Consider the following 25,447-nt stretch of genomic DNA (forward strand, 5'->3'; position numbering starts at 1 on the left):
AATTCAGTACTGCCTCATTGAATTTAGTATGACTTCACTGACTGCAGAGTGAGTTCAGAATCTGCCGACTGTTCCAACATTTTGGCCAGTTCATTTATCCCTGTCTCACTCCGTGCCCTTGAGAGAAGAACTCAGTTCTTTTATTTCCAATTTTCACACCACATTTATTTTCTGAGTACATTGATTTTATAATGTCGTATACTTCCCCCCCTACGCTACTTTGAAGAAGTTTGAGAAATAGTCCTTCATGCCAAATTGAATTAAAAGCTTTTTAAAATCTATAAAGTAAGTAAATATTCTTCCTTTAAGAGATTGGTGGACATGTTTGTTTGTTACAGTGCATAGGGAGTAATGGTCAGATTAAGTGTGGTTTGGGAGAAAGCCAGTTATACAGGATGTTTACCTGTTACACGTTTTTTTTTCCAGTTAGAAAGGCCTTACTGTTTTAATACTTTGTAAAACCTTTGTGAAATTACAGTTGACTCACAGTTGCGTTGACATAAATCTTGTCTCCAATTATATAGTGGTCAGAGAGCTGCACACACACACACATACATAGATCCAATAGAAATTGTAACTGTTACTATTTAATAATAATAATTAAATTATCATTCAAATTCAAATCTTATTATTGAGGTTGAATTGGAATTGTAAAATTGTAAATACATGTAATTGAAACTTAATTGGAATTGAGACATTTTTGAATCGGTAGAATTGAATTCAAATGTGTTGTTTTTTTAAAAGGTGGATAAAAGTGACTTATTTCAATCTTGTGCTTTATGTGTACAATTTCAGTCTGCTAAATATATATATATATATATTATTTATTTTATTTAAAGCTTTATTGATAATACCAAACAGCATTTGAATTGTAATTGATTCCAAAAGTAATGTTATATTATCATATAGTTAAAATGATTGTGACAATTTAGAAATATCTTAAAGGGGACTCATGGGAAACACATTGATGGAAATGAGGGGAATTGAATTGAATCTGGATAAATTATTTTGGGGTATGTATGGGATTAGTAGTCTGTTCAGAAAAACTTGCACAAAACTGGACTTGAGAAGAATTCAACTATAACTGAATTTAGAGAACTGCTCTGAGAATGGGATTGAATTTTGGGAATTTTAAAAGGGAGAGGGAATTGAATTTGAATTGAAATAGTGCAATTGACCACAATCCTGATTGTATGAGGTCTCAGGAAAAATATGCAGATCTGAGGGCAGGGCTGAACAGTTTGAGTCCAGTGCTCAGAGCTGCTGTGTGTAATTACCTTGGCACGGGAGCTGTCTTACTAACTGGCTTTACCTGATTCAAGAACATTGATTCTGCCTTGCAGCCTCTCCGGAGTAATAAGGTTGCTAGGGGCATTCTGGTTGTTCTTAACATAGAATTGAAAAAGTTGTGTTTCACAAATTTAATTTGGATTTTTAAGTATAGTATTTGTACATATGTTTTTTCAGCTTAATTTAATATATTGCAGGTTATTGATTATTTTGGTTTATTGATTCTCTAATTCGGTTATGCTCTGTGCGTCGTGGCCATCTTTTATTACCAGTGTCTGTGTTTGTACGATTTGAGTGTATCACAGTAACTTATCCGTAAATCGTGTTTATCAGGTTCATTGTGTCTCTGGTTGGATTATTTCAGACAATTCTGTATGGTTTTGCAGTCAATTTTTCTCAAAATGTATTATTTTGATTGTTTTGCAATTGGATTTTTAAGTGTAATTTTGTGGTTTGGTTTGTCATTGAAATGTATGGGCAGATTTACTCCTGGCTTTGTGGGTTGATACGGTGCGTTTTGGCTTGTCTTCATTCAGATTCATTAGCACTCTCTCTCTCTAACTCCCCCTCTTTGTTCCTGCTTGCTTTCTGATGTTTCTGTCTCAGTTCGTCCTGATTTAGACGGCAAATCTGTTGTCCTCTGACTGAACTCCCTTCAATAAATAACGCTTGGTGAGACCAAGACGGCGGTGGATCTTGTTGCATTTCCATTCTCTGATTGTGTGTGCTGTCTGCCTTTATTACAACTTGCCTGCAACCTGCATTTGCTGACCATGTTCTCTACCATATCCCACCCCCCCTCTAACCCTACCCCCACCCCAATATCCTGCACTATCTACACCTTTCTCCCTCATTCCATCCTCTCATTCTACTCCTTTCTCTTCTCTCATATTCCTTTGTTCATTGTCCTTATTCAACCTTTCCTGTGTACTTCACTCACAATGTATTCTGCTCTTTCTCTATCCCTCCTCTTTCCTCCCTCCATTTGGGCAGAACTTTGAAGCGATTCAGAGTCGTTGGTGGAAAAAGCAGATGCTGTACCTGCTCTATGTAAAATCCATGTGACTGAGTACTTATACAACAGCCCCCTTCCCAAAGCATGGTGACCTCCAGTGGAGGGTGTTCCATGGCATCACAGCGTAGCTGCCAAATTCATTCCTGATTTAAAAAGGAAGTGCTCCGTCTGTCATATGGGCAAGGGCATTTCGCACCACTTTAATAAGTTTCCAAGGTTACGTCCCGTGTTAGAGCTTTTAAACAACTGGGTGGTGAAGCTAGACGTGTAATTTTCTCTGAATGTTTTTGGTACAAAGTGTAGCAAAGAAAAAACATCTGATGAATGCTGATGAATGTCATGTCTGGTACAGAGATACCCACCCATTGAAAAGGCTCAGTATGGCCATGCGGGAACAGACTGTACTGATCTTTCATTCTAGAGGAGTCTGAAAGCTGTGACCGGCACATGGAAGATGTAATGGCCAGGGTTCACCTGACTGGGCCGTGTTGACGTAGAGGAGGAAGGGAGTCTACCAAGCAGTGTTTAAATAAACGGCGTCATGATAGCTCTGTAAACTTGTGGTTTGTGTGTTTTTGGGGAGTTGTTTTGTCCTTGAGATTTAATTTGCGGTAAACTACACGTTTTCCCTTTTTGTTTCTCCCCTGGCACGCTGTTTTTTGGGGGGGGTTTTTTCCATGAAATAGTTTTTGGAAGTGAAGTCTTTGTGTTTTTCTCCCTGGTTAGGCATCGCCTCCTTCCAGTGCCTCCCCAGCCCTGTCATGTGGAATCCTCGAGGGCCTGACCTCAGCAACTGCACCTCCCCCTGGGTCAACCAGGTGGCACAGAAGGTACAAAATGGCCTCTCACCTCTCACACCTCTCTCAATGCCATCTATTTGACCTCTGAACCAACGTTAACGCCCCCATTTAACCTCCTTCCTCTGTCACTCACCCTCTCATTCTCCTGTCTTCTCTCTCTCTGTCCTCCCCTCTGTCTCTCTCTCCTCCCCTCTGTTTCTCCCTCTCTCTATCTCTCTCTCTCTCGATCTCTCACTCTCTCACTCACTCTCTCTCCCTCTCTCCCTCTTTCCCTCTCTCTCTCTCTCTCTCTCTCTCTTCCTCATCTCTCTCTCTCTCTCTCACTCTCTCTCTCCCTCTATCCCTCTCTCTCTCTCACTCTCTTCCCTGTCTCTCTCTCTCTCTCTCTCTCTCTGCAGATTAAGAGTGGGGAGAATGCGGCGAACATCGCGGGTGAGCTGGTGAACCACACGCGGGGGCGGATCCACGCCGGTGATGTCAGCTCGTCAGTGCGCCTCATGGAGCAGCTGCTGGACATCCTGGACGCTCAACTGCAGGCCCTGCGTCCCGGCAACAAGGAGTCCGCCGCCCGCAACTACAACAAGGTGCAGCACCACTGATATGCTCTCTCTCTCTCCCATACACACACACACACACACACACACACACACACACACACACCATCTCACACAGGAACGCATCCACACATTCCTACACAGACACCCACACACTCACCCACACGCACTCTCATGCACACACACAGGCATGCACCCACACATGCCTACACAGACACCCACACACTCACCCACACGCACTCACATGCACACACACATACACACACCCACATTCTCTCTCACAAACACACAGGAATCCTGCAATAATATGGGATTATAACTATGTCCTATTTTTTTAGCTACAGAAGAGGGAGCGCACCTGCCGGTCTTACATCCAGGTAACTGACTTGCCCTCAGCATGCAGCTCACACTCACATTCACATTCAGCCTCTCTCCGTGACTGCCCAGAGGCAGAGATACACAGGGGAGGGATGTGTGTGTAACCAGGATGGCAGTACTACTAACGCTGTAAGGGTTTCACTTCAAATAGTGTGTGTAAATCTCTGCATAATTATCTGAATAATGTATTAATAATGAATTGTCTCTCCTACACACGCATGTGCACACAGAGTTCAAATTGTCATTGTAAGACACATGCATGTCCTGACACAGGTTTTAGTCTGTGCCTGTGAGGTGTGTGTGTTACTGCTATCTTCGCTGATGCTTTTACCCAACTGACTTACAGTTGATTAGACTCAGCATCAGCCTGTCTCCTCTGGATCAGTCAGGCACCTGACACACACTCACACTCTCTAACCCACACACCAGTCAGGCACCTGAGCCACAGGCTATAGGCTTTGTGTGTGTGTGTGTGTTTGTGTGTGTGCGTGTGTGCGTGTGTGCATGCGTGTGTGTGTGTGCATATATGTGGGTGCTGTGTGTGAGAGATGTGTGTTTAGGGTGTGAGTGATGTGTTTTTATGGTGTGAGTGAGGTGTCTTTATGGTGTGAGTGATGTGTGTGTAAGGTGTATATTTATGGTGTGAGTGATGTGTGTTTATGGTGTGAGTGAGGTGTGTTTAGGGTGTGAGTGATGTGTGTTTGTGGTGTGAGTGATGTGTGTTTAGGGTGTGAGTGATGTGTGTTTGTGGTGTGAGTGATGTGTGTTTAGGGTATGAGTGATGTGTGTTTAGGGTATGAGTGATGTGTGTTTAGGGTGAGTAATGTGTGTTTAGGGTGTGAGTGATGTGTGTTTGTGGTGTGAGTGAGGAGTGTTTATGGTGTGAGTGAGGTGTGTTTGTGGTGTGAGTGATGTGTGTTTAGGGTGTGAGTGATGTGTGTTTAGGGTGTGAGTGATGTGTGTTTAGGGTGTGAGTGATGTGTGTTTGTGGTGTGAGTGGTGTGTGTTTATGGTGTGAGTGATGTGTGTTTAGGGTATGAGTGATGTGTGTTTAGGGTGAGTAATGTGTGTTTAGGGTGTGAGTGATGTGTGTTTGTGGTGTGAGTGATGTGTGTTTATGGTGTGAGTGAGGTGTGTTTAGGGTGTGAGTGATGTGTGTTTAGGGTATGAGTGATGACTGTGCTGTGTGTTCCAGGCGGTGGTGCTGACAGTAGATAATCTCCTGCGGCCGGAGGCTCTGGAGTCCTGGCAGGACATGAATGGCACAGAGCAGGCCCACACGGCCACCATGCTGCTGGATGTGATGGAAAAGGGAGCCTTCCTGCTGGCCAACAACCTGTACGACAACCGCTTCACCGACCGAGCCGACAACATCGGTGAGGCCGAGCAGGAAACCCAGTGTGTGTGCGCTGTGTGTGTGTGTGTGTGTGTGTGTGTGTGTGTGTGTGTGTGTGTGTGTACGTGTACGTGTACATTTTTGTTAGTGTGTGCGTGCATGTGTGCAGGACACATGGAGGATTATGATTTGTAAATGTGTACCAATATGGGCTTTTTCAGTGCATACTAATTCTCCTCTCTATCCCCGCTTGTGTGTGTGCGTGTGTGCGTGCGTGCGTGCGTGCGTGCGTGCGTGCGTATGTGTATGTGCGTGCGCGTGTGCGTATACGTGTATGTGTGTGTCTGCGTGCCAGATCTGGAGGTGTATGTGTTGAACACAGAGATGGACCTCCAGGACCTGTCCTTCCCCCAGTCCTACTCCAGCGACAGCACCATCCAGCTCTCTGCCTCCACGGTCAAGCAGTACAGCCGCAACGGTCAGTGCGCGCGGCTGGGGCCCGGTCCGATCCGGTCCGATCGGCGGGTTTAATTGTTTCTGTGAACCGTAGATAGCGGGCGCGCTTTAATTGGCGCTGCTCTCATGGAGATGCCGTGAGATTCCCATCTCCAAACGAGCTCTGCCTTTCCATCAGTCTCGCGGCCAACAAAGCAATAACATCCGCCTCTCGCCTCTCCCTCCGTTGCTCCGGTCCCTCGCTTCCGTCTCGCCACCTTCTTATCGTCTCCTCTCATCTCCCTCGCCTCCTTTCCCCATCCCTCGCTCGTCGTACCTCTCCTGCTTTCAGCCTGCTCTACCCTTCTCCAGTCAAACAGAGATAAGGGCTCTCTCTAAACAAATGCCAGCAAAATATTCATAGGGATTTTGTGAGTATGCACGTGACATACCCCCCTCCCTCTCAGAGCTGAATCTCCTCATTTGTCCTCTCTCACCCTCTACTTCTACTTCTAAAACATTTGACACAATGAATCTTGTCAGTGATATGAGCTCTTTTCAGGAAGCATGGTGCGTAAAAGAAGCCTTTTTATTGGCGGACAGTGATAAAAAGCCTGGGATGTGAATGATATAAATAGTGTGTTTTGTTTAATATTTTAATTTCATTTATCTTTTAATTGAAAGATGAGAGAAGTATAATTTACCTTGCTTAATCTTTTAATTTCTTCTAGTCTTTCATTCGTTTGTCTTTTTTTCCCCCAATTTCTTTTCAAAAGTATGTGATTAACTTGGGTTAATGATAATTTAAATAACAGAAAATGTTTTGTTCGGAAGACAAACACCAATGTCGTCTCTCTGTCTTGCTCTTTCTCTCCCCGCAGGTCAAGTTAAGGTGGTCTTTGTCCTCTACAAGAACCTTGGCTCCTTCCTGTCCACAGAGAATGCCACCATCAAAATGGAGGTGGAGCCAGGCTTGGGGGGCCGCGGCCTTGCCGTCAACTCGCACGTCATCGCCGCCTCCATCAACAAGGAGTCCAGCCGTGTGTTTCTGACCGAGCCTGTGGTCTTCACTCTGAGACATTTGCAGGTATGGCACATAGACGCACACACACACACATACATATACACGTCTGCACACCAGACCTGGGTATGTACCGGTTTTGTCTTCAAAAACTTTTATATGTCTTGGAACCAATGGAATACTCTCTAAAATGCAAACCCCGCCTTCTGGTTGGCTCAGTTGAACCAGGCAACATAAGTATTTGAATCCAAAACAGTGACATATTTGACGCACGCGTGCAATAATTCTCTAATGGTTGTGTGTCTCTCCTGCAGCTTGAGAACCACTTCAGCCCAAACTGTTCTTTCTGGAACTACTCCGAGCGCTCCATGACGGGACAGTGGTCTTCACAGGGCTGCCGTCTCCTGGAAACCAACCACACCCACACCACCTGCTCCTGTAGTCACCTCACCAACTTCGCTGTGCTGATGGCCCACCATGAGCCTGCAGTGTGTACCTCTCACTCACACAGGCACACCTTTACTGACACACACAGAAGCATACACACACACTCTCTCTAACCCATACACACACACAGACGCACAAGCATACACACACTCGCTCTCTAACCCATACACACACAGATGCACAAGCATACACACACTCTCGCTCTCTAACCCATACACACACACAGACGCACAAGCATACACACATTCACACTCTATCTAATCCACACACACACTCTCCTTTTTAACCCACACATACACACAGACACAGAAGCATACACACACACAGATGCACAAGCATACACACACACTCTCTCTCTAACCCATACACACACACAGACGCACAAGCATACACACACTCTCTCTCTAACCCATACACACACACACAGACGCACAAGCGCACACACACACTCACACTCTCTCTAATCCACACACACTCGCTCTAACCACACACACACTCTCCTCTTTAACCCACACATACACACAGACACAGAAGCATACACACACTCTCTCTCTAACCCATACACACACACAGATGCACACGCATACACACACTCTCTCTCTAACCCATACACACACACACAGACGCACAGGCATACACACACTCACACTCTCTCTAATCCACACACACTCGCTCTAACCACACACACACTCTCCTCTTTAACCCACACATACACACAGACACAGAAGCATACACACACTCTCTCTCTAACCCATACACACACGGACGCACAAGCATACACACACTCTCTCTCTAACCCATACACACACACAGACGCACAAGCATACACACACTCTCTCTCTAACCCAGACGCACAAGCACACACACACTCACACTCTCTCTAATCCACACACTCTCACTCTAACCACACACACACTCTCCTCTTTAACCCACACATACACACAGACACAGAAGCATACACACACTCTCTCTCTAACCCATACACACACAGACGCACAAGCATACACACACTCTTTCTCTAACCCATACACACAGACACACAAGCATACACACATTCTCTCTAACCCACACACACAAACTACAGCAGTCAATAATCCTCTCTCTCTCCCTCCCTCTCAGTACCCTGGTCGTATGCACGAGCTGATCCTGTTTGTGATCACGTGGGTGGGGATCGTTATCTCTCTGGTGTGCCTGGCCATCTGCATCTCCACCTTCTGCTTCCTGCGTGGCTTGCAAACGGACCGCAACACCATCCACAAGAACCTGTGCATCAACCTCTTCATCGCCGAGCTGCTCTTCCTCGTCGGCATCGACAAGACGGAATACCACGTGAGTGCGCCGCCCACCGGGCCAGGCCAGCGCAGACGATCACTGAGACACTGCGATGAATGACCATCCGGATCAGCGTAGACGAGTGCAGCACAATTCAACTCAAACTGCCACAATCAGGTGGAGCATAACTCCAACCAAACCAGCACAGTGTGCCTTATATAACATAACATCACTGCAACAAAAGACCATTCGGCCCAGCATTTCTCTCCTTTTCATACCACTAGTGTTCATAATCCTTAGTTCATCTAAAAGCTAGATAGTGTCTAGCACCATATCAAGCCTGGGCTTGAAAACTACCAGAGTTTCTGCCATCACAACATGACCTCGCAAGCTATCTTACACAGAGACCACTCCCTGTGTGAAGAACTACTTCCTTATGTCTGTGCGGAATTCATCCTTTGCTAATTTCCATGAATAAACTTACTGTAATACCAGTAATATGACTCTCACTCTCTCCCTCCTTCCCCCTCTCCCCTCTCTAGATTGCGTGTCCGATATTTGCCGGCCTCCTTCACTTCTTCTTCCTGGCAGCCTTCTCGTGGATGTGTCTGGAGGGGGTGCAGCTGTACCTGATGCTGGTGGAGGTGTTTGAGAGCGAGTATTCCCGTAAGAAGTACTACTACCTGTGTGGATACTGCTTCCCAGCACTGGTGGTGGGGATTTCTGCCGCCATCGACTACCGCAGCTATGGCACCAAGAAAGCGTAAGTGCAATAGAGCTGTGTGTGTGCGTGTGTGTGTGCGTGTGTGTGTGTGTGTGTCTGTGTGTGTGTGTGTGTGTGTGTGTGTGTGTGTGTGTGTGTGTGCGTGTGTGTGCGTGTGTGTGCGTGTGTGTGCGTGTGTGTGTGTGAGTGTGTGTGAGTGTGTGTGTGTGTGTGTGCGCGCCTGCCTGTGTGTGTGTAGGCTTTGCTGTGCGTTGGTTGGTGTATGTAAGTGTTTTGGCATCTGTATGTATGTATACTGAGGGGTGGTAATAATAATAATAATAATAATAAATTCCATTTATGTAGCGCTTCTCATTTGCAGTGGAAGATCTCGGATCACTTTACAAAAAAGCAAAAGAATTGTGAACAGGCAAAAAAAAAAAAAAAATGATTTAAAGGAAGGCCTGCCGGTGAAAAAAGGGTTTTAAGGCCTGTTTAAAAGCATCAGTAGATGCTGTGGGTTCATGGATGGTGATGAGGTCACTGAGGTAGGTGGGGCCTCAGCCATTTAGGGCTTTATAGGTCAGGAGGTATGGTGATAATTCTGGCAGTGCTGGTCTAGATAAGTTGAAGGCGGTTGATATATTTGGCTGGGGGACCAGAGAGAGGTCATTACAGCAGTCAATCCAGGAAAATAATGAAACCATGAACCAGTTTTTTTAGCATCGGGTTTGGACAGGCATGGCGTCAGTCTGGCTATGTTTTTGAGATGAAAAAAGGAAGTCTTGTAGATATGTTTGATGTGGGTTTGGAATGAAAGTGTGGGATCAAACTTCACACCATGGTTGGTGACGACAGGTGGCACGGAGTTAGATTGACCATTGAGGGAGGGGCATATGCTGCCGATATTGGAGATTTGTTTGGGCGTGCTGGTCAGCATAGTTTCTGCTGTTGTTCAGCTGGAGGACAACAGATCCAGCAACGGATGTCATTGAGACAGTTATTGGGGTTGGAAATGGCATTTGTGGGTTTGGGTTGGGTTTTGATGTACACCTGGATATCATCAGCATGACAGTGGAAGTTGATGTTTTGGTGTCTGATGATTTGGCCAAGTGAAAGCAAATTGATTAGAAACAGGATGGGCCCAAGCGCTGACCCCTGTGGAACGCCGCATGTCCTGCAATGATGTCAGACCTGGAGCCCCCCCAGTGAAACGTGATGTACACTCATACACCTGTGGGCACTTTATTAGGTAGACCTGTACACCAGCTGTGTTAATGCAAATATTTAATCAGCCAATCATGTGGCAGCAACTAAATGCATAAAAACATGCAGACATGGTCAAGAGGTTCAGCTGTTCAGCTGACAAAATGTCAGAATGGGGAAGAAAAGTGATCTAAGTTACTTTGACTGTGGAATGATTGTTGGTGCTGCCAGATAGGGTTGTTTGTGTATATCAGAAACTGCTGATCTCCTGGGATTTTCATGCACAACAGTTTGCTGAGAATAGTGCGAAAAACAAAAACATCAAGTGAGCGGCAGTTCTGCAATGCTAATGAAAGAGGTCAGAGGAGAAGGGCCAGACTGGTCAAAGCTGACAGGAAGGTGACAGTAATGAAAATAACCACACATGACAAGAGTGGTATGCAGAAGAGCATCTCTGAACACACAGCACGTCAAATTTATGAAGTGGATAGACTACAGCAGCTGAAGTAAAACATTTTGTCTAATAAATACCTAACCAGGTGCTCACTTACTGTAGGTTGGTGTATGCACGTGCACATGCAAGTGCTTGGGTGTGTGTGCACGTGTGCGTGTGCTTTTTTGTGTGATATTCAGCATGTACAATGATCAGATGACCTGTCCCCTGTGCAGGTGCTGGCTGCGTGTGGATAACTACTTCATCTGGAGCTTCATCGGTCCAGTCTCCTTCGTCATCATGGTCAGAACCTCTCTTTTCCACCCTGCATGCTTCACTGCCATCAAATACACACTGTAAATACTCCCAGAATGCAACATATCAGTTGTGTTTTACGCAGTGTTTGCATTTAAAAATATGTCTGCAATTCTTCTTCTATTGTACATTTAAAATAATATATAAACTACTACAATCTTCTACGTCTACTTCTACCTCTTAACAATGTGCTATACCATAATATTTATTTTGAACTACTGTCACTGTTTGTCTCCTTCTCGGTCATACTGTCTGGGCAGCAGTCTTTCTAACTAGTTCTCTCTCTCTCTCTCTCTCTCTCTCTCTCTAACCCACACTCAAGCATGCACACATACACAAACACTCTTTCCTCTCTAACCCACAAATATGCAAGTACACGCACACACACACTCTCCTCCCTAACCCACTGTCTGTCCATGTCTCTTTATTCTTATTAGTCATTCTGCGTGTTGTATTTTCATTGGCAGTGAGTCTGAGTCACTCCTGGTGTACTGCATTCATTTCATCCAGTGTAAGGGTAATGGAAGAGCAGAATGCCACTATGCGCTAATGCTAAATGGAAAGAGGGTCACTAAAGCCACGTTCCCTCTCCACCTCTCCCATGCTCAGCTTAACCTAGTGTTCCTCATGATCACCCTGCACAAGATGATCCGCAACTCCTCCGCCCTCAAACCCGACTCCAGTCGCCTTGACAACATCAAGTGAGTCCTGGCGCCAATGGGGGGGGGGGGGGGGGGATGTAAGGGGTGATGGTGTAGTGGACAGTGGGCTTGTAACTCCTAGATGATGTCATAGCCATTGTATCCTTGAGCAAGGTACTTATGTTGCTCATTTATGTACAATAATGTAAACTCTGGATAAGAGCATCTACTAAATAAATGCCTAATGTACTATGTAAAGTACGTAAATGCAATGAGATCACGGAACACTATAAAGAAGGGATACTTAACCCTGATCCTGGAGATCTACCATCATGTAGGTTTTCACTACAACACTAACTCTTCCAACAGATAGAGATCTCCTGGAACTGTTTATAGAATCTGGTCAACCAAATTAGGGTTGAAATTACAACCTACAGGACAGTAGATCTCTAGGAGCAGTGTTGGGTAGCCCTGCTATAAAGGGTAATAACCAAGGCAGAAAAAGACCACTGATCCAGGGTTAGGTTACCATACGTTGTGAGCAAAATGAAGCTGATCTGTGATGGATGTGTCTCTTTTAAGGTCATGGGCCTTGGGGGCCATCACCCTACTCTTCCTCCTCGGCCTGACCTGGGCCTTTGGCCTCCTCTTCATCAACGAGAACACGGTCATCATGGCGTACCTCTTCACTACCTTCAACGCCTTCCAGGGCATGTTCATCTTCATCTTCCACTGCGCCCTGCAGAAGAAGGTGTGTGGCTGTGGGTCTGTGGTTACATGTGTGTGAGTGTGTGTGTGGGTGGGTGGTTGGGTGTGGGTGCATGTGTGTGAGTGTGTGGGTGGGTGCGGGTGTACATATGTGCAAGTGGGTGGGTTTGAGTGCATGTGTAAGAGAGAGTGCATTTGTTAGTGTCCGTAAGGTGCATGTGATGCTCTTCCTAATGTAGGTACATAATGGGTGTGTTTAAAACAGCACTACACAATACCTATCTGCAGCTGTTCGGTTGAATCGGCATGGGCGGCCGTTGGTGTGAGTGCCATCTCTGATTGTCTGTACATCTTACCAAATCAGTGCACAAGAAGAGAAATGAAAGTGAGCAAAGCAGACAAATCACACTTTAAAGACAGGACACAGCCTTGTAACAACAAGTCACGCAAACAACAAGATGGCCCTCTAGAAAGAAGAAACCGAAGACCAACTGATCAGCATGGTTCGGGAGAGGCCAGCTCTTCGTCTAAAAGCATAATATGGCAACTGAAGATCAAAGTCTTGTAAAGTTAAATATAGGAAAGCTTTAGCTTGCTTACCTGTTGCCAAGAACTGCAGTGTAACCATCAGTTCTCCTATCAAAATAAAATCCCAGGAGCTAGTATTTTGCCTCTGGATGACTGGACTGATGAGTACTTTCAACATGTGAAACTGAGCAGGATAGAGGGAAATTCTTAAAATCGGGAGTTTAATTTAATTCTAGCCCTCGACACAAGTTTGGGAAAGCCTCTTGAGCCCGTCCATGTAATATCCACGATTTCACCCATTTAGTGGGGTCCTTATTTCTCGCTTCCGCCTCTTCTTTTCTTCTTACACAAGCAAAAGACCAAAAGGCTGACAAAGCCAGAGAGCCAGCTGCACCCTATCAGACATGTACTTCAGATTCAGAGTGGCCTGATAATGACAGCCAAATTCTAGTTTGTTTGTTTATCTCTGTTTATGTCCCCACAATTTTAAGACTTTCGGGTTTCTTTTTGCATTGCGAATACAGACTCCTGCCACCTCCTGGTGTGGAGAGTTATTTCCTCTTGTGCAGGCGCAGAATGTCGGGAGGCCACTCAAACTGATTTGACAGTTGGCCTTGGTTGTCACTAGTTCTTTGACCTCGGCTCGGTGTGTCTGGGCTTTTAGGTATGCTGTCCTACAGTAGTAAAAGAAAATTGGCTGGTAGGTTTTCCAAAGATTTTGGGGAACTTTGGCTATCTCGCTTGATTCTGGCTTTCCAAGTCATCCCAGACAGCCTTGATTAAGCTTTTATCTGAAACTTAGTATGTTATTTTATTTAAAACCGCAAAAATTTTTGTTTGGAAATCCCAAATTTGCTATTTTCTACTGACACAGAAAACAAAAATATATACAAATTTATGTTTAAAAAAGGTGGCCTAAGACTTGAACAGTGCTGTAGGTTCATCAGGAGTGTGTGTAATGCAGTGCTCTCTCTCATGCAGGTTCATAAGGAGTGTGTGTAATGCAGTGCTCTCTCTCATGCAGGTTCATAAGGAGTGTGTGTAATGCAGTGCTCTCTCTTATGCAGGTTCATAAGGAGTGTGTGTAATGCAGTGCTCTCTCTTATGCAGGTTCATAAGGAGTACAGTAAGTGCCTGCGGCACTCCTACTGCTGCAGTCGCACTTCCACCACCAGTTCCCACGGCTCGCTGAAGACCTCCGCCCTGCGGGCCAACAACCGCTATTACACGGGCAGCCAGGCCCGTCATGCGTCCGCCCACCGTCAGGTAAACCCCTCCGACTTCACACACACTCACACACACACACACACACAGGTGACCCCCTCCTACTTTCCACACTCAAACTGGCAAACTAAACTGTTTAAACTACGACCAGGTAGTTGACAGGTAAAGGGCACCACTATGACCAGGAAGTTAACGGGTACAGGGCACCACTATGACCAGGAAGTTGACAGGTACAGGGCACCACTATGACCAGGAAATTGATTGGTAAGGGGCACCACTATGACCAGGAAGTTGACGGGTAATGGGCACCACTATGACCAGGAAGTTGACGGGTAATGGGCACCACTATGACCAGGAAGTTGACGGGTAATGGGCACCACTATGACCAGGAAGTTGACAGGTAATGGGCACCACTATGACCCGGAAGTTAACAAGTAAAGGGCACCACTATGACCAGGAAGTTGACAGGTAATGGGCACCACTATGACCAGGAAGTTGACAGGTAATGGGCACCACTATGACCAGGAAGTTGACAAGTAAAGGGCACCACTATGACCAGGAAGTTGACGAGTAAAGGGCACCAGTGTCATATGTAAATTGCAGCTTCCCTGCCTGACCCCTGTGACCTGATTTCTGATTGGTTCCAGAGTCGTATTCGCAGGATGTGGAATGATACTGTACGCAAGCAGACTGAGTCTTCCTTCATGGCCGGAGACATGAACAACACCCCCACACTGAACCGTGGTGAGCATTCCTCTCCACCTCTCCTCATCTTCTTATTGTCTGTACAAAACTGTTACACACACATACACAAACACACTCCATCTCTCACACACACTCTTACACTCTTACACATTTACACATACATACATACATACATACATACACACACTCTGTGATCACTTTATTAGGGAGACCTGTCCACCAGCTTGTTAATGCAAATATTTAATCAGCCAATCAGGTGGCAGCTACTAAATGCATAAAAGCATGCAGGCGTGGTCAAGAGGTTCAGCTGTTTTTCAGACCAAATATCAGAATGGGGATGAAATGTGATCTAAGTGGCTTTGACTGTGGATTGTTGATTGTTGGTGCCAGACAGGGTGGATTGAGTATCTCGGAAACTGCTGATCTCCTGGGATTTTCACGCCCAACAGTCTCTAGAGTTTGCAGAGAATAGAGCGAAAAACCACAATCATCCAATGAGCAGCAGTTCTGCAGGCAGAAACACGGTCAGAGAAGGGCCAGACTGGTCAAAGCTGACAGGAAGGTGACAGTAACGCAAAGAGCCACGCATTCAACAGTGGTGCGCAGAAGAGCCTCTCTGAACACACAATGTGTCAAACCTCTGTAGTGGATAGGCTACAGTAGCAGAAGACTTAATAAGTCTAAGAAATAAGTCTAATAAATACCTAATAAAGTGCTCACTGAGTGTACATTTACACTAACACGCACACACATGCAGAAGCTGTGGCGCAGTAATATCCATTGCCGGGCTGAGATATGCTCTGAACGAAGCAGAGTGGAAATGCTGAAACTCAGTCATCACACTCTCTTTATGCTAATTCCGCTCATTTTGTTTTTAATGAACTGATTAGAGCGCGTGCGAGCGGGGGGTAATTAGCCTAATGGCGGAGAGTGACAGGAACGTCTGCGTTTCCAAGGAGTTTGATAAGGAAGGGTAAGGGAGTGGGGGAGCGGTGGTGTGTGTGTGTGGGGGGGGGGGGGGTACAGGCGCTGGGAGACGACATAAAAGCAGAAGGAGAGGAAGTCGGAGGAGAATTCAATCTTACTTCTGATAATACGGAATAAATAAATAATAAATTCCTGAGAAGAAAGAGAAAGAAGCGTAGATTTGAGTAGAATAGATATCCCCCAAGGCGCTGTAATTGGACTTTATGTTATCTCCAGGACTCGCTGCTTCTATCCATCTGATCGTGCATCTCTCTATCTAATCCCCTGCTCCACTTTTCTTATAAACTTTCTCCCGGCCGTGCAGACGTTCCTCCGTACTGCAGTGGACCCCTGAGGCCGCCTCCCTCCTCCACTCTAAAAGTCCTGTTTGCTTCTGTCAGGAGGCAGGAACATTGCAGAGGGCAATGGCTTTGAGATAGTAGTGTACAGTGGAGAGAATGATCAAGAAGAATCATTCAGCAGTTCATCCTCAAACTTTTTATTGATCCACCCTGGACTGATTTGTTGTCATTAATTCCTTTTAATTTTAATATTCCGGAAGTCTACTGTTTCACTCTACCCTTTTTCCTATATATTAGATAGATTCATGTTGATGTTTTATAGATTTTCTGTATTAGTTTCTGTATGCGTAGTTACCTCAGTCACCAGTAGGTGGCCTTATGGTGGGATTCCGCCTGTGTACAGTATGTGTTCCTGTGTCCCAAACCACACACTCTCACTCTAATCACCTAATCAAGAGAGCACTTTAAGGGGTGTTTTCCTGATGCTGCGGAGAGGAAGATCCTGTGTGTAAGAGCTGGGAGCAAATAGTTCCTGAGTACCAGTAAGCACTGTATTCTAGAGTACTCTATTCTTGGATACCTTGTTGCAGCACAACTGTGGTAGTATCTTACAGGCTACTTAATATGATCTCTACTCGCTCTTCAATTTAAATGAGCAAGGTATTTTGGTGCAGCATTTAGCACCGTGGAAATAGGTATTGACTCATAACTCAACAACCAATAAAAGTGACTAAACTATTCTGTTGATAAATGGAAGGAACGAAAGAAAAAGAGAGAAAGAAAGAACCAGTTGTAGCGGTTTCCGAGAATTCCGCGGTTTGTAGCTTCACGGTTTTTGTGCGGCACAAACAAAATGACAACCTTGGTGGGCAAGAGCTTTCATTTTGTGTGAAACAAAATGGCAAAGGTTTTTGTTACGACACGCTGACAGGAGAATTGTAAAAGAATGTTTAAATATTTTGCAATATTGAATACATTTTTTACGCATTTCATATCACTTCAATTCAATTCAGTTCCATTTCAATTGAGTTGCCGCTTTCTCTGTCTCCCTCTGTCTCTCTTGCTCTCTCTCTGTTTCTTTCGCTCTCACTCTCGCTCTCTCTCTCTCTCTTTGTCTCTACTTTTTTTCAATTAATCTATTCATCTCTCTTTCTCACTCTCGCAGCCACCATGGGGAATCACCTCTTGACAAATCCAGTTCTGCAGACTCGCTCTGGCACATCGCCCTACAATACCCTCCTGGCCGAGACCTTCAACCCCCCCTCCCCCGGAGTCTTCAACTCCACCGGTTAGTCTGTCCGCCCCCTCCCGTGTCCGTCTGTCTGTCTGTCTGATGCCTGAGACCTTTATGCCATCTCAGTTTCCAGCCACAGATTCCGGCAAATTACTTGGCTTTTTCTTTTTTTTCTTTTTTCTCCCAAAGCTTACGCTATCCCAGAGCTTGAAAATTGACCCAAAAAATATATTCTGCAAGAAATATTTGCTTAATAAGGGGGAGTGGAGCTGGTTTAAATTGTACAGTGGTCCGGGTGCCGGGAGAGAGCGCTGCCGTGGGGTGGGACAGGTTTAAATATTTTAAGGACCTCAGCATAATGCGTCAGCTGCCTGGGCCCTCAGCGGGGCCGTTTTTAGAATGGCGTCGGGGAGGAAGCGAGAGTCGGCCTTCATTACAGTGTCTAATTGCTCCGCTCACCGGTGAAGAACGGTGATTAAAATCGCATTACGCATTAAAATTTCAATCAGCGTCGCACTCTCTCTCTTAGCCCAGCGCACCTCCAAACAATGTGGAGAAACCCCCGCACCCCCTGCGCCGAAGACGCGTCGTAAAATAAACATGGGCTCCGCTTTATGCGAGGGGACATAAATTATGTAAAGTGGCTTTCATCAGCACGCTGACAGAAATGAATATCTGACTGGCTTCTGGGTGTCGGGGTGGAAGTGCTGATGGGTAACGGCGTTCGACCCGCGGGTCACGGTTGTGTGTGTGTGTGTTTAAGCGTGTGAAAATGCCAGACTCGGGTACATGTTTGCTCACACGCCACAGGTATCATTGCCATCTGAAAAAAGTGATTTGTGTGTATCGACACATAGCTACCGGCCCGGCGGTCAGTACTGCCGCTGTGAGTTGGGACATGGGGTGGAAAGTGGGGAGAGATTATAACAGTCTCCCATTGAACAATACAGTCAAATATGCTGTACATATCTCCTAATTTCAGTATGCGTTTTTCCAACAACAACAAAAAACGTAGATGGAAAGCATTGTGGTACCTTTGCAGCACCTGCTGTAAACCACTGTCATCTTCTCCCGGGAAACATCCCTCCCACCACGCCATATTTTGTGTGTAACCATCAAAATACACTCTTTGACACATCTATTACTGTGACACCTGTCTCGTTGCACCTGTGTTTACCCATCACATGAATGGCTAGCACTACGGAACTCTAGCACGGGAGAGTAACTGCCATAATTGAATTTGAATTCCCAACGAACATGTGCAAATTCACCCCCTCGCTTTCCCCTCCTCTGTGCCATTAATGCCTTGGGCGTTTGAAACGCACCCAATTTATTCCTGAGTGTGAGATTACTATATATACTTATATTTTGTGCTGTTTAAGCAGTTCGGCAAAAGCCTATTCAACAGAAATGTCTGTTTAACAAACTTGCATATTGCCCAATTCAGGGCTGAGTGATCTTGAGTGCCACTTGATGCGACCGCTTACTCAAAAAAGTCCGCAAATGTTTTCAGATAGACCCAGCGCCACAGAAATTGCATTTCGATTAAATCGAGTCATTAACATAAAACAACCAAAGCAGCAAGGCTAGGCTGCGTGGTAATGAATATGCAGAGAATGATATTTGCATTCTGCACGCACTCTGAGGTTGTGAAGGCTGTGGTGTCGCGCTCCGCTAAAAATAGGCTTTATTTTCCCGTGTCTTTGTCTCACTGTAGCTCTGTAGCTCTGTCCTCCAAGCTCTCGTGTACCTGGCACTAAAAACAATCAAGGAAAATGCACACTGCATACAATTTTCAATTTGTGAGATTTAGCATTCAGTATTTATGATATTTCATTTAGCGAACGCGGCAAAATTTCAGAAATATGTATTTACATCGTTTTTGGAGGGATTGACGCAGTCTGTGGAAGGAGATATATTTTTTCACTCGAAGCCACAGTTTTCCAACAATCACTTGCAATTACTGTTAAGGTACAGTTATACAAACCTTACCTCAGTTCCTACCATAAAAACAGGTCTTGGGGAAGGTTCTTGCAGACTTGGACTCTCTTGATATGTCGTGAGCTAATGCATTCAGAGTGGCTGATGTGTCACCCCAGGATCCATGAGAGGCCTTGTACAAATGCAGCTCAATATGTGTTTGTCATTAGAAATATCACCTTTCTCCTGTAATGGCAAAGAGCAGCTCTAACCTTTTCTGTTTGCTGCAGTGAGACCTTATTTTTGCTTCCTTTTGTAATGTAATCTATTGGCTTGGAATTCAGCATTGCAATTCAGCTGGTTTAAAGCAGTTTCAAAAGGTCAGTTTTCAGCCACACTGCTTCAATACCATCTGAAGAAATCTGTTTTTTTTCCCCCCGAGCACATAAAACAAGAATCTGACCAACTGTGTGGGCGCAGCCTGTTTGAGCGATGCTGAAACTAGCTTTTCAGCAAGCCTTCAGGACCTGGCATTCACCACACTTAAATCACATTCCGTCTCTCATTTTTCCTTTTAAGTCTCATTTTTTATTTTTTGGAAAGTTACGAAAATTTGTCTTCCTTTGTCTGAAGTTACACTCGTATATTTTTGCTGGAGAGACTGTTTCATAATGTCATGTTGAGAAAAGTGCTTCATTTCTGGATCAGTCTCATTCTCTGCTTAACACTGATTGCCTAACACTGTTGCTGAACATCAATACACTAATGCTGAAAGGCTAAATTTTTCAAATTGAACTCTGATTCAATACTTGAATCAGGAAGGCCACCATTCAACTGCATGGAGAAAATGTCATTGTATTCCATTTTCTAAGCTCCTAGTGAAGCATAGCCAATCAGATGACGAAATCTGAGGAAATTTGAATCTCTTTGCAAAGCACAAACCACACCCTGAATGTACACTAATGAGTTGCATTGCATATCCTGGAGGCCAGAACATTTTTCCGGCTATGGAGAAAATTGTGGAAATGGCAGCACGTGGAATGTGTGTCAGTGCTGCTAGCTTTAGGATGTATGCCAGTGCTTTTGTGAGTGTCAGTGCTGTTTTACAGGGTGTGTGTCAGTGTTGCTTATTGTAGGGTTGTTCCAGTGTTGCTTGGTGTAGTTTGCATTTCAATGGTGCTATATATAAGGTGTCTGCAATGCTGCTAGCTGTTTGCTGTGTGTCCGTGCTGCTAGTTGTATGGTGCTATCAGGTATGAGTGCGAGTGCTGTTTCCTGTAGGGTGTTTGTCAGTGCTGCTAGCTGTAGGGTGTGTGTGAGTGCTGTTTGCTGTAGGGTGTGTGTGAGTGCTGTTTGCTGTCGGGTGTGTGAGTGCTGTTCGCTGTAGGGTGTGCGAGTGCTGTTTGCTGTAGGGTGTGTGTGAGTGCTGTTTGCTGTAGGGTATGTGTGAGTGCTGTTTCCTGTAGGGTGTGTGTGAGTGCTGTTTGTTGTAGGGTGTGTGTGAGTGCTTTTCGCTGTAGGGTGTGTGCGAGTGCTGTTTGCTGTAGGGTGTGTGTGAGTGCTGTTCGCTGTAGGGTGTGTGTGAGTGCTGTTTGCTGTAGGGTGTGTGTGAGTGCTGTTCGCTGTAGGGTGTGTGTGAGTGCTGTTCGCTGTAGGGTGTGTGTCAGTGCTGCCAGGCCATGGGTGTGTATGAGTGCTGTTAGCTGTTGGGAGTGTGTGAGTGCTGTTAGCTGTTGGGTGTGTTTGAGTGCTGTTAGCTGTAGGCTGCATGTTAATGCCGTTAGCTTTCGGGTTTGTGTTGAGGCTAAGTTGTGAGGTTTGTGGCAGGGTGTCAGTGCTGCAGTCTGTCGGGCGTGTGTCGGCGCAGGTGACATCACCACTTCACACAGGGCTAGCGGTTCACACGGGGCTAGGTAAAGCGCCCTGCCTCTCCAAGTGTAGCTGTTTCCCAGGCAACGGTGTAAGTCACGGTTGGTCTTCATTTTCTCTGCAACACGATTTACCAGCCGAACAGAGCGGTTGCTCTCACTTAGCGCGCTTCAAATGAACCCCACCTCCCAACGCTGAAAAGGAGATGATAACACCGATGACAACAGTGTCCTAGCATTGCAGCAATCGGTTGCAACATGACCAAAAAAGGCTCTCTTGCAATAGCTGACTGGATAAATAAACTGTGAAACAATGAAAGGATATTAGCGGATGTTGGAATAAATATCATATGCAAGTGCCACTGAAGTGAAGCTGTGGGGTTTGTCATGTTTGGGATTTCAGTTTCAGTTTCAGTCCACAGATGAAAAAATATATTTCTGTCACATCGCTTGCCTCTTTTCTATTCTTTACATCCGAAGAACAAACCCCTGACAGAAGGATTTGTGGAAGCTGTGTGTGAGTGTGTTTGTGTGTGAGTGTGAGAGAGAGAGTGTGTGTGTGTGAGTGTGTGAGTGTGTGAGTGTGTGAGTGTGTGTGTGTGTGTGTGAATGTGTGTGAGTGTGTGTGTGAGTGTCTGAGAGAGAGAGAGTGTGTGTGAGTGTGTATGAGTGTGTGAGTGTGTGTGTGTATGTGTGTGTGAGTGTGTTTGTGTGTGTGAGTGTGTGTGTGTGTGAGTGTGTGAGAGAGAGTGTGTGTGTGTGTATGTGTGTGTGAGAGAGAGTGTGTGTGTGTGTGTGTGAGAGAGAGAGAGTGTGTGAGTGTGTGAGTGTGTGACGGGGAGGGGGGAGATGGAATAGATGGAGAGTCATTCACGCTCTCTTATCTCTGTTTCTCTTTCCTTCCTTTGCCTTCGTTTCCGTGGGCCTGCAGGGACCTTCCGAGACCCAAGTACGTCTGCCTCCTCTTCCTCTCTTTCCTGTTCCTTCCCTCCATCTTAATTTCAACATGCATTTCACCGGAGTGAAATGTAATAAGCCTTTCTCTCCCTTCCTCCCCGTCTCTCTCTCTCTCTCTCTCTCTCTCTCTCTCTCTCTCTCTCTGCAGAGAGCACTCTCTCCAAGGCGAGGGACACGTGTGGCATGGAGACCCTCCCCCTGAACGGAAACTTCAACAACAGCTACTCCCTGCGCAGCGTGGGCGGCACCGTGGGTGGGGCCTGCGACTTCCTCGGGGGCGGGGTCGGAGGGACGGACAGCCCCCCTCCGCTGCTGAACCCGCGGGGGGCGGAGACCCTGGGCGGGGGCGGCGTGCGGCGGAACCTCTCGGACGCGGCCGCCTTCGAGAAGATGATCATCTCCGAGCTGGTGCACAACAACCTGCGCGCGGGCGGGGCCGGGGCCGGGGCCGACAGGGCGGGCAGCCTGGCCCGGAGGGGCCGCGGGGCCGGCGGGCTGAGGGCCGGGGGGGCCGACCCGGGCGTGGAGGAGGACGAGGACTTCCTGGCGACGGAGACGCGGCCCCCGGCCCAGGACGTGGAGATGCTGTACAAGGCTCTGGAGCAGCCCCTCCTCCTGCAGCGTGCCCAGTCCGTCCTGTACCACAGCGACCCCGACGAGTCCGAGAGCTACACCCCAGACCTCACCGAGAGCCTGGAGGCCGGGGCCGCGGCGGGGCCCAACTCTCCCGCGCGCGACTCCCTCTACACCAGCGTGACCAACCTGCGGGACTCGCCCTACCCCGACAGCAGCCCCGAGCCCCTGGAGGTGGTGCCACGCTCCGCCCAGCCCCCTGAGGAGCTGTACTACAGCTCTGGCCGCCCTGCCCTGGGCTCCCGCGGGGCCCCCATGCAGACCTTCTACCAGGCCCCCGCCCGGCGCCCCAGCGGGGAGGCCTACCTGGGCCAGGGCGTGGCCGAGCCTCCGCTCAGCGAGGCCGACGGACAGATGCAGCTGGTCACCAGCCTGTGACTAGGACGCTGGTGACCATGGCGATAAGGCTTAGGGTGAGGATGACCTCGTGTTCGGCCAGCACACACCCCCCCCCCCCCCCTCCCCCCGCCCATGTCACGGCCACCCCCCCACCCCTTATCCTACCACCCCCGCATCCCGCCGTCCACCGTACTGTTCCACTTTGGTTTTGTTTTTCTGTATCGTTTTGATCTGAGAGAGGGGCAAGCTAACCCGGCAATTGCTCAGAATGTTCCCGGTCTTTTTCACCGTCTCCATGGTAGCAGATTGCTCTGTATTTCTCCGTTGTTGAACGGGTATGTCTCCTGCTTCCCTCTCTCTCTCTCTCTCTCTCTCTCTCTCTCTCCCTCTCCCTTTTCCAGCCTGCCCCCCCATACACACACACAGTTATTTACCTACTCCTCCACTCTCATGTCCCAATTCATCTCATTGACCTTGCAATTGTATCCCTCTTTTGTTTTTTTCTTTCTTTCTGTGCTCCATCCCTCCTTACTTGTCGTTCCGAGGTTGACCGAGGCGTGCTGGTTTATGGTAGGACCCCCACCCCCCCCCACCCCCCCCACCCCACCCCTCGTCAGCTCAACAGTTTTGCCAAAAAGAAAATCCTGCTCAGTCCAGCGCAACGACCCCAGGGGCAGCCATGGAGAGACCAGACAAAAACGTGTTCCATACCAGACAAAACAAACATCGCAGCAACAAAAACACACACAAGCAAAAGAAACATGAGAAGGACTCAACGTGCCGGGTGTGGGGACAGAGCAGCGAGGTGTCTGCCCACTATCATGTACAGAACACTGAGGGTCTCGCCCCTACGGCCAACCCGCTGCAGTAGGGAGGGAAGTCAAAGGTGAAGGGTCAGGGGGCGTGCCCGGAGTGAACCACTCTGGGAAGGGAGGGGGAGGTGGGAAAGACTGCTCCGGACACACATTTGAGTTTGAGCAGAGAAACCCCTGCCCCACCCTGCCCCGCCCTGCCCCACTCCATAAACTTACTGAGGACAATGAGGTACTGGACCCTGACTGCGGCCACCATACCCCCCCTTTCCATTTTCTGGACATTTCCGAGTGAACCCGGACACCAATCGCCCGTGTGTTGTCACGGCAACAAGGATTCTAACTGTTGCAACTTACTATTCCAGCTATTATTCTACTTCTACCTTGTAAATAGGAACCAAATGAAAAAAACAAAAGCAACAAAAAAGAAACAAAGATATGAAAAATAATTTCTTGTATCGCAACAAAAACCTTCAAAAGAAGAAAATGTACAGGAGTTTGTGAACTGAATGATATACACTCTCTCTCACTCTCTCCTTCCTCCTAGGTATCTCTTGCTCTTTCAGTCTGTCTCTCACTCTCTCTCTCTCTCTCCCTCCCTTTCCTTCCTCATGTCTTTCTCTGCTCTGCTCTACTCATCTCACTCTATTATTCTCTCTCTCTCTGTCACTCTTTTCTTCATTCTAATTTCCCCTCTGCTTTGGTCTCTCTCTCTCTCACTTTCCTGTGTCCTCTCTCCACTGGGTAAAGAGAGGGTGAAAGAGAACAAAAGGCAAGAAAGATTTTGCATACAAAATAAAAATAACAAAAAAATCTTCCTGGCACAATTTTTATGTAATATAATCCATTACATGTTGTTAATGTTTGACCTTTGACATTCCCAGCAGAAAGGGTAGAGGGATGGGTACATAGGGGAGTTCAAGCTGCCACAGTGAAGCATTGTGGGTAATGGGATGGCAGCCATGTTGGGAGGGAGTTTGTGTTTGTTGGGAGGAGGGAAACCACAGATATAAAATTAATAGATTGGCTAAGCCCTTAGAGTGTAACGTTTAAATGGATGTGAGTCAGTGGTGGCCATATTGGACAGAAACCATTCATCAATGAGTCTTTGTTCATTTACGTTTCAAATGTAAATCTGTGGTAGATACTGCTGTTTCAGAGTCAGGTGGCTCTTCACTGTGTCTGTTCCTGCAGAACACCACTTTGAACAGGTGAGGCCAGCGCACAACTCCCAGAGTGCCGCATCCAATCTAGTAGTTCTATATCTATGTGAGGGAGCTCGATCTGCAGCTTTCAGCTCATTGACACAGCGGACATTTTGTGTTCAGTTTCCTCACAGAAAAGTGAATGGGAAAACTTCAGTTCTGTGATTTATATTTGATTGACAACAAAAAGGATGAATGAA

At 46.7% G+C, this 25,447-nt stretch overlaps 1 protein-coding gene across 3 annotated transcripts in view; it reads left to right on the plus strand.

The window, feature by feature from the left end:
• The window catches only part of adgrl1a (adhesion G protein-coupled receptor L1a), a 110,978-nt gene extending 87,642 nt beyond the window's left edge, over positions 1 to 23,336 (plus strand). For 2 of the 3 annotated variants that reach the window (XM_061223101.1, XM_061223103.1), the window contains 17 exons: positions 3,032 to 3,135; positions 3,504 to 3,689; positions 3,998 to 4,036; positions 5,233 to 5,413; positions 5,729 to 5,851; positions 6,690 to 6,895; positions 7,144 to 7,317; positions 8,396 to 8,605; positions 9,091 to 9,311; positions 11,127 to 11,193; positions 11,815 to 11,906; positions 12,429 to 12,597; positions 14,193 to 14,348; positions 14,954 to 15,050; positions 17,445 to 17,567; positions 22,233 to 22,250; positions 22,407 to 23,336. In XM_061223101.1, the coding sequence (XP_061079085.1) occupies positions 3,032 to 3,135; positions 3,504 to 3,689; positions 3,998 to 4,036; positions 5,233 to 5,413; positions 5,729 to 5,851; positions 6,690 to 6,895; positions 7,144 to 7,317; positions 8,396 to 8,605; positions 9,091 to 9,311; positions 11,127 to 11,193; positions 11,815 to 11,906; positions 12,429 to 12,597; positions 14,193 to 14,348; positions 14,954 to 15,050; positions 17,445 to 17,567; positions 22,233 to 22,250; positions 22,407 to 23,269 (3,029 nt within the window). In that variant the 3' untranslated portion in view covers positions 23,270 to 23,336. The remainder of the gene's footprint in view (positions 1 to 3,031; positions 3,136 to 3,503; positions 3,690 to 3,997; positions 4,037 to 5,232; positions 5,414 to 5,728; positions 5,852 to 6,689; positions 6,896 to 7,143; positions 7,318 to 8,395; positions 8,606 to 9,090; positions 9,312 to 11,126; positions 11,194 to 11,814; positions 11,907 to 12,428; positions 12,598 to 14,192; positions 14,349 to 14,953; positions 15,051 to 17,444; positions 17,568 to 22,232; positions 22,251 to 22,406) is intronic. The other variant, XM_061223102.1, reaches the window with a different exon arrangement.
• The last annotated feature ends 2,111 nt before the right edge of the window (positions 23,337 to 25,447 follow it).

This window comes from Conger conger, chromosome 16 (assembly GCF_963514075.1).
Source record: "Conger conger chromosome 16, fConCon1.1, whole genome shotgun sequence".
Taxonomy (NCBI): domain Eukaryota; kingdom Metazoa; phylum Chordata; class Actinopteri; order Anguilliformes; family Congridae; genus Conger; species Conger conger.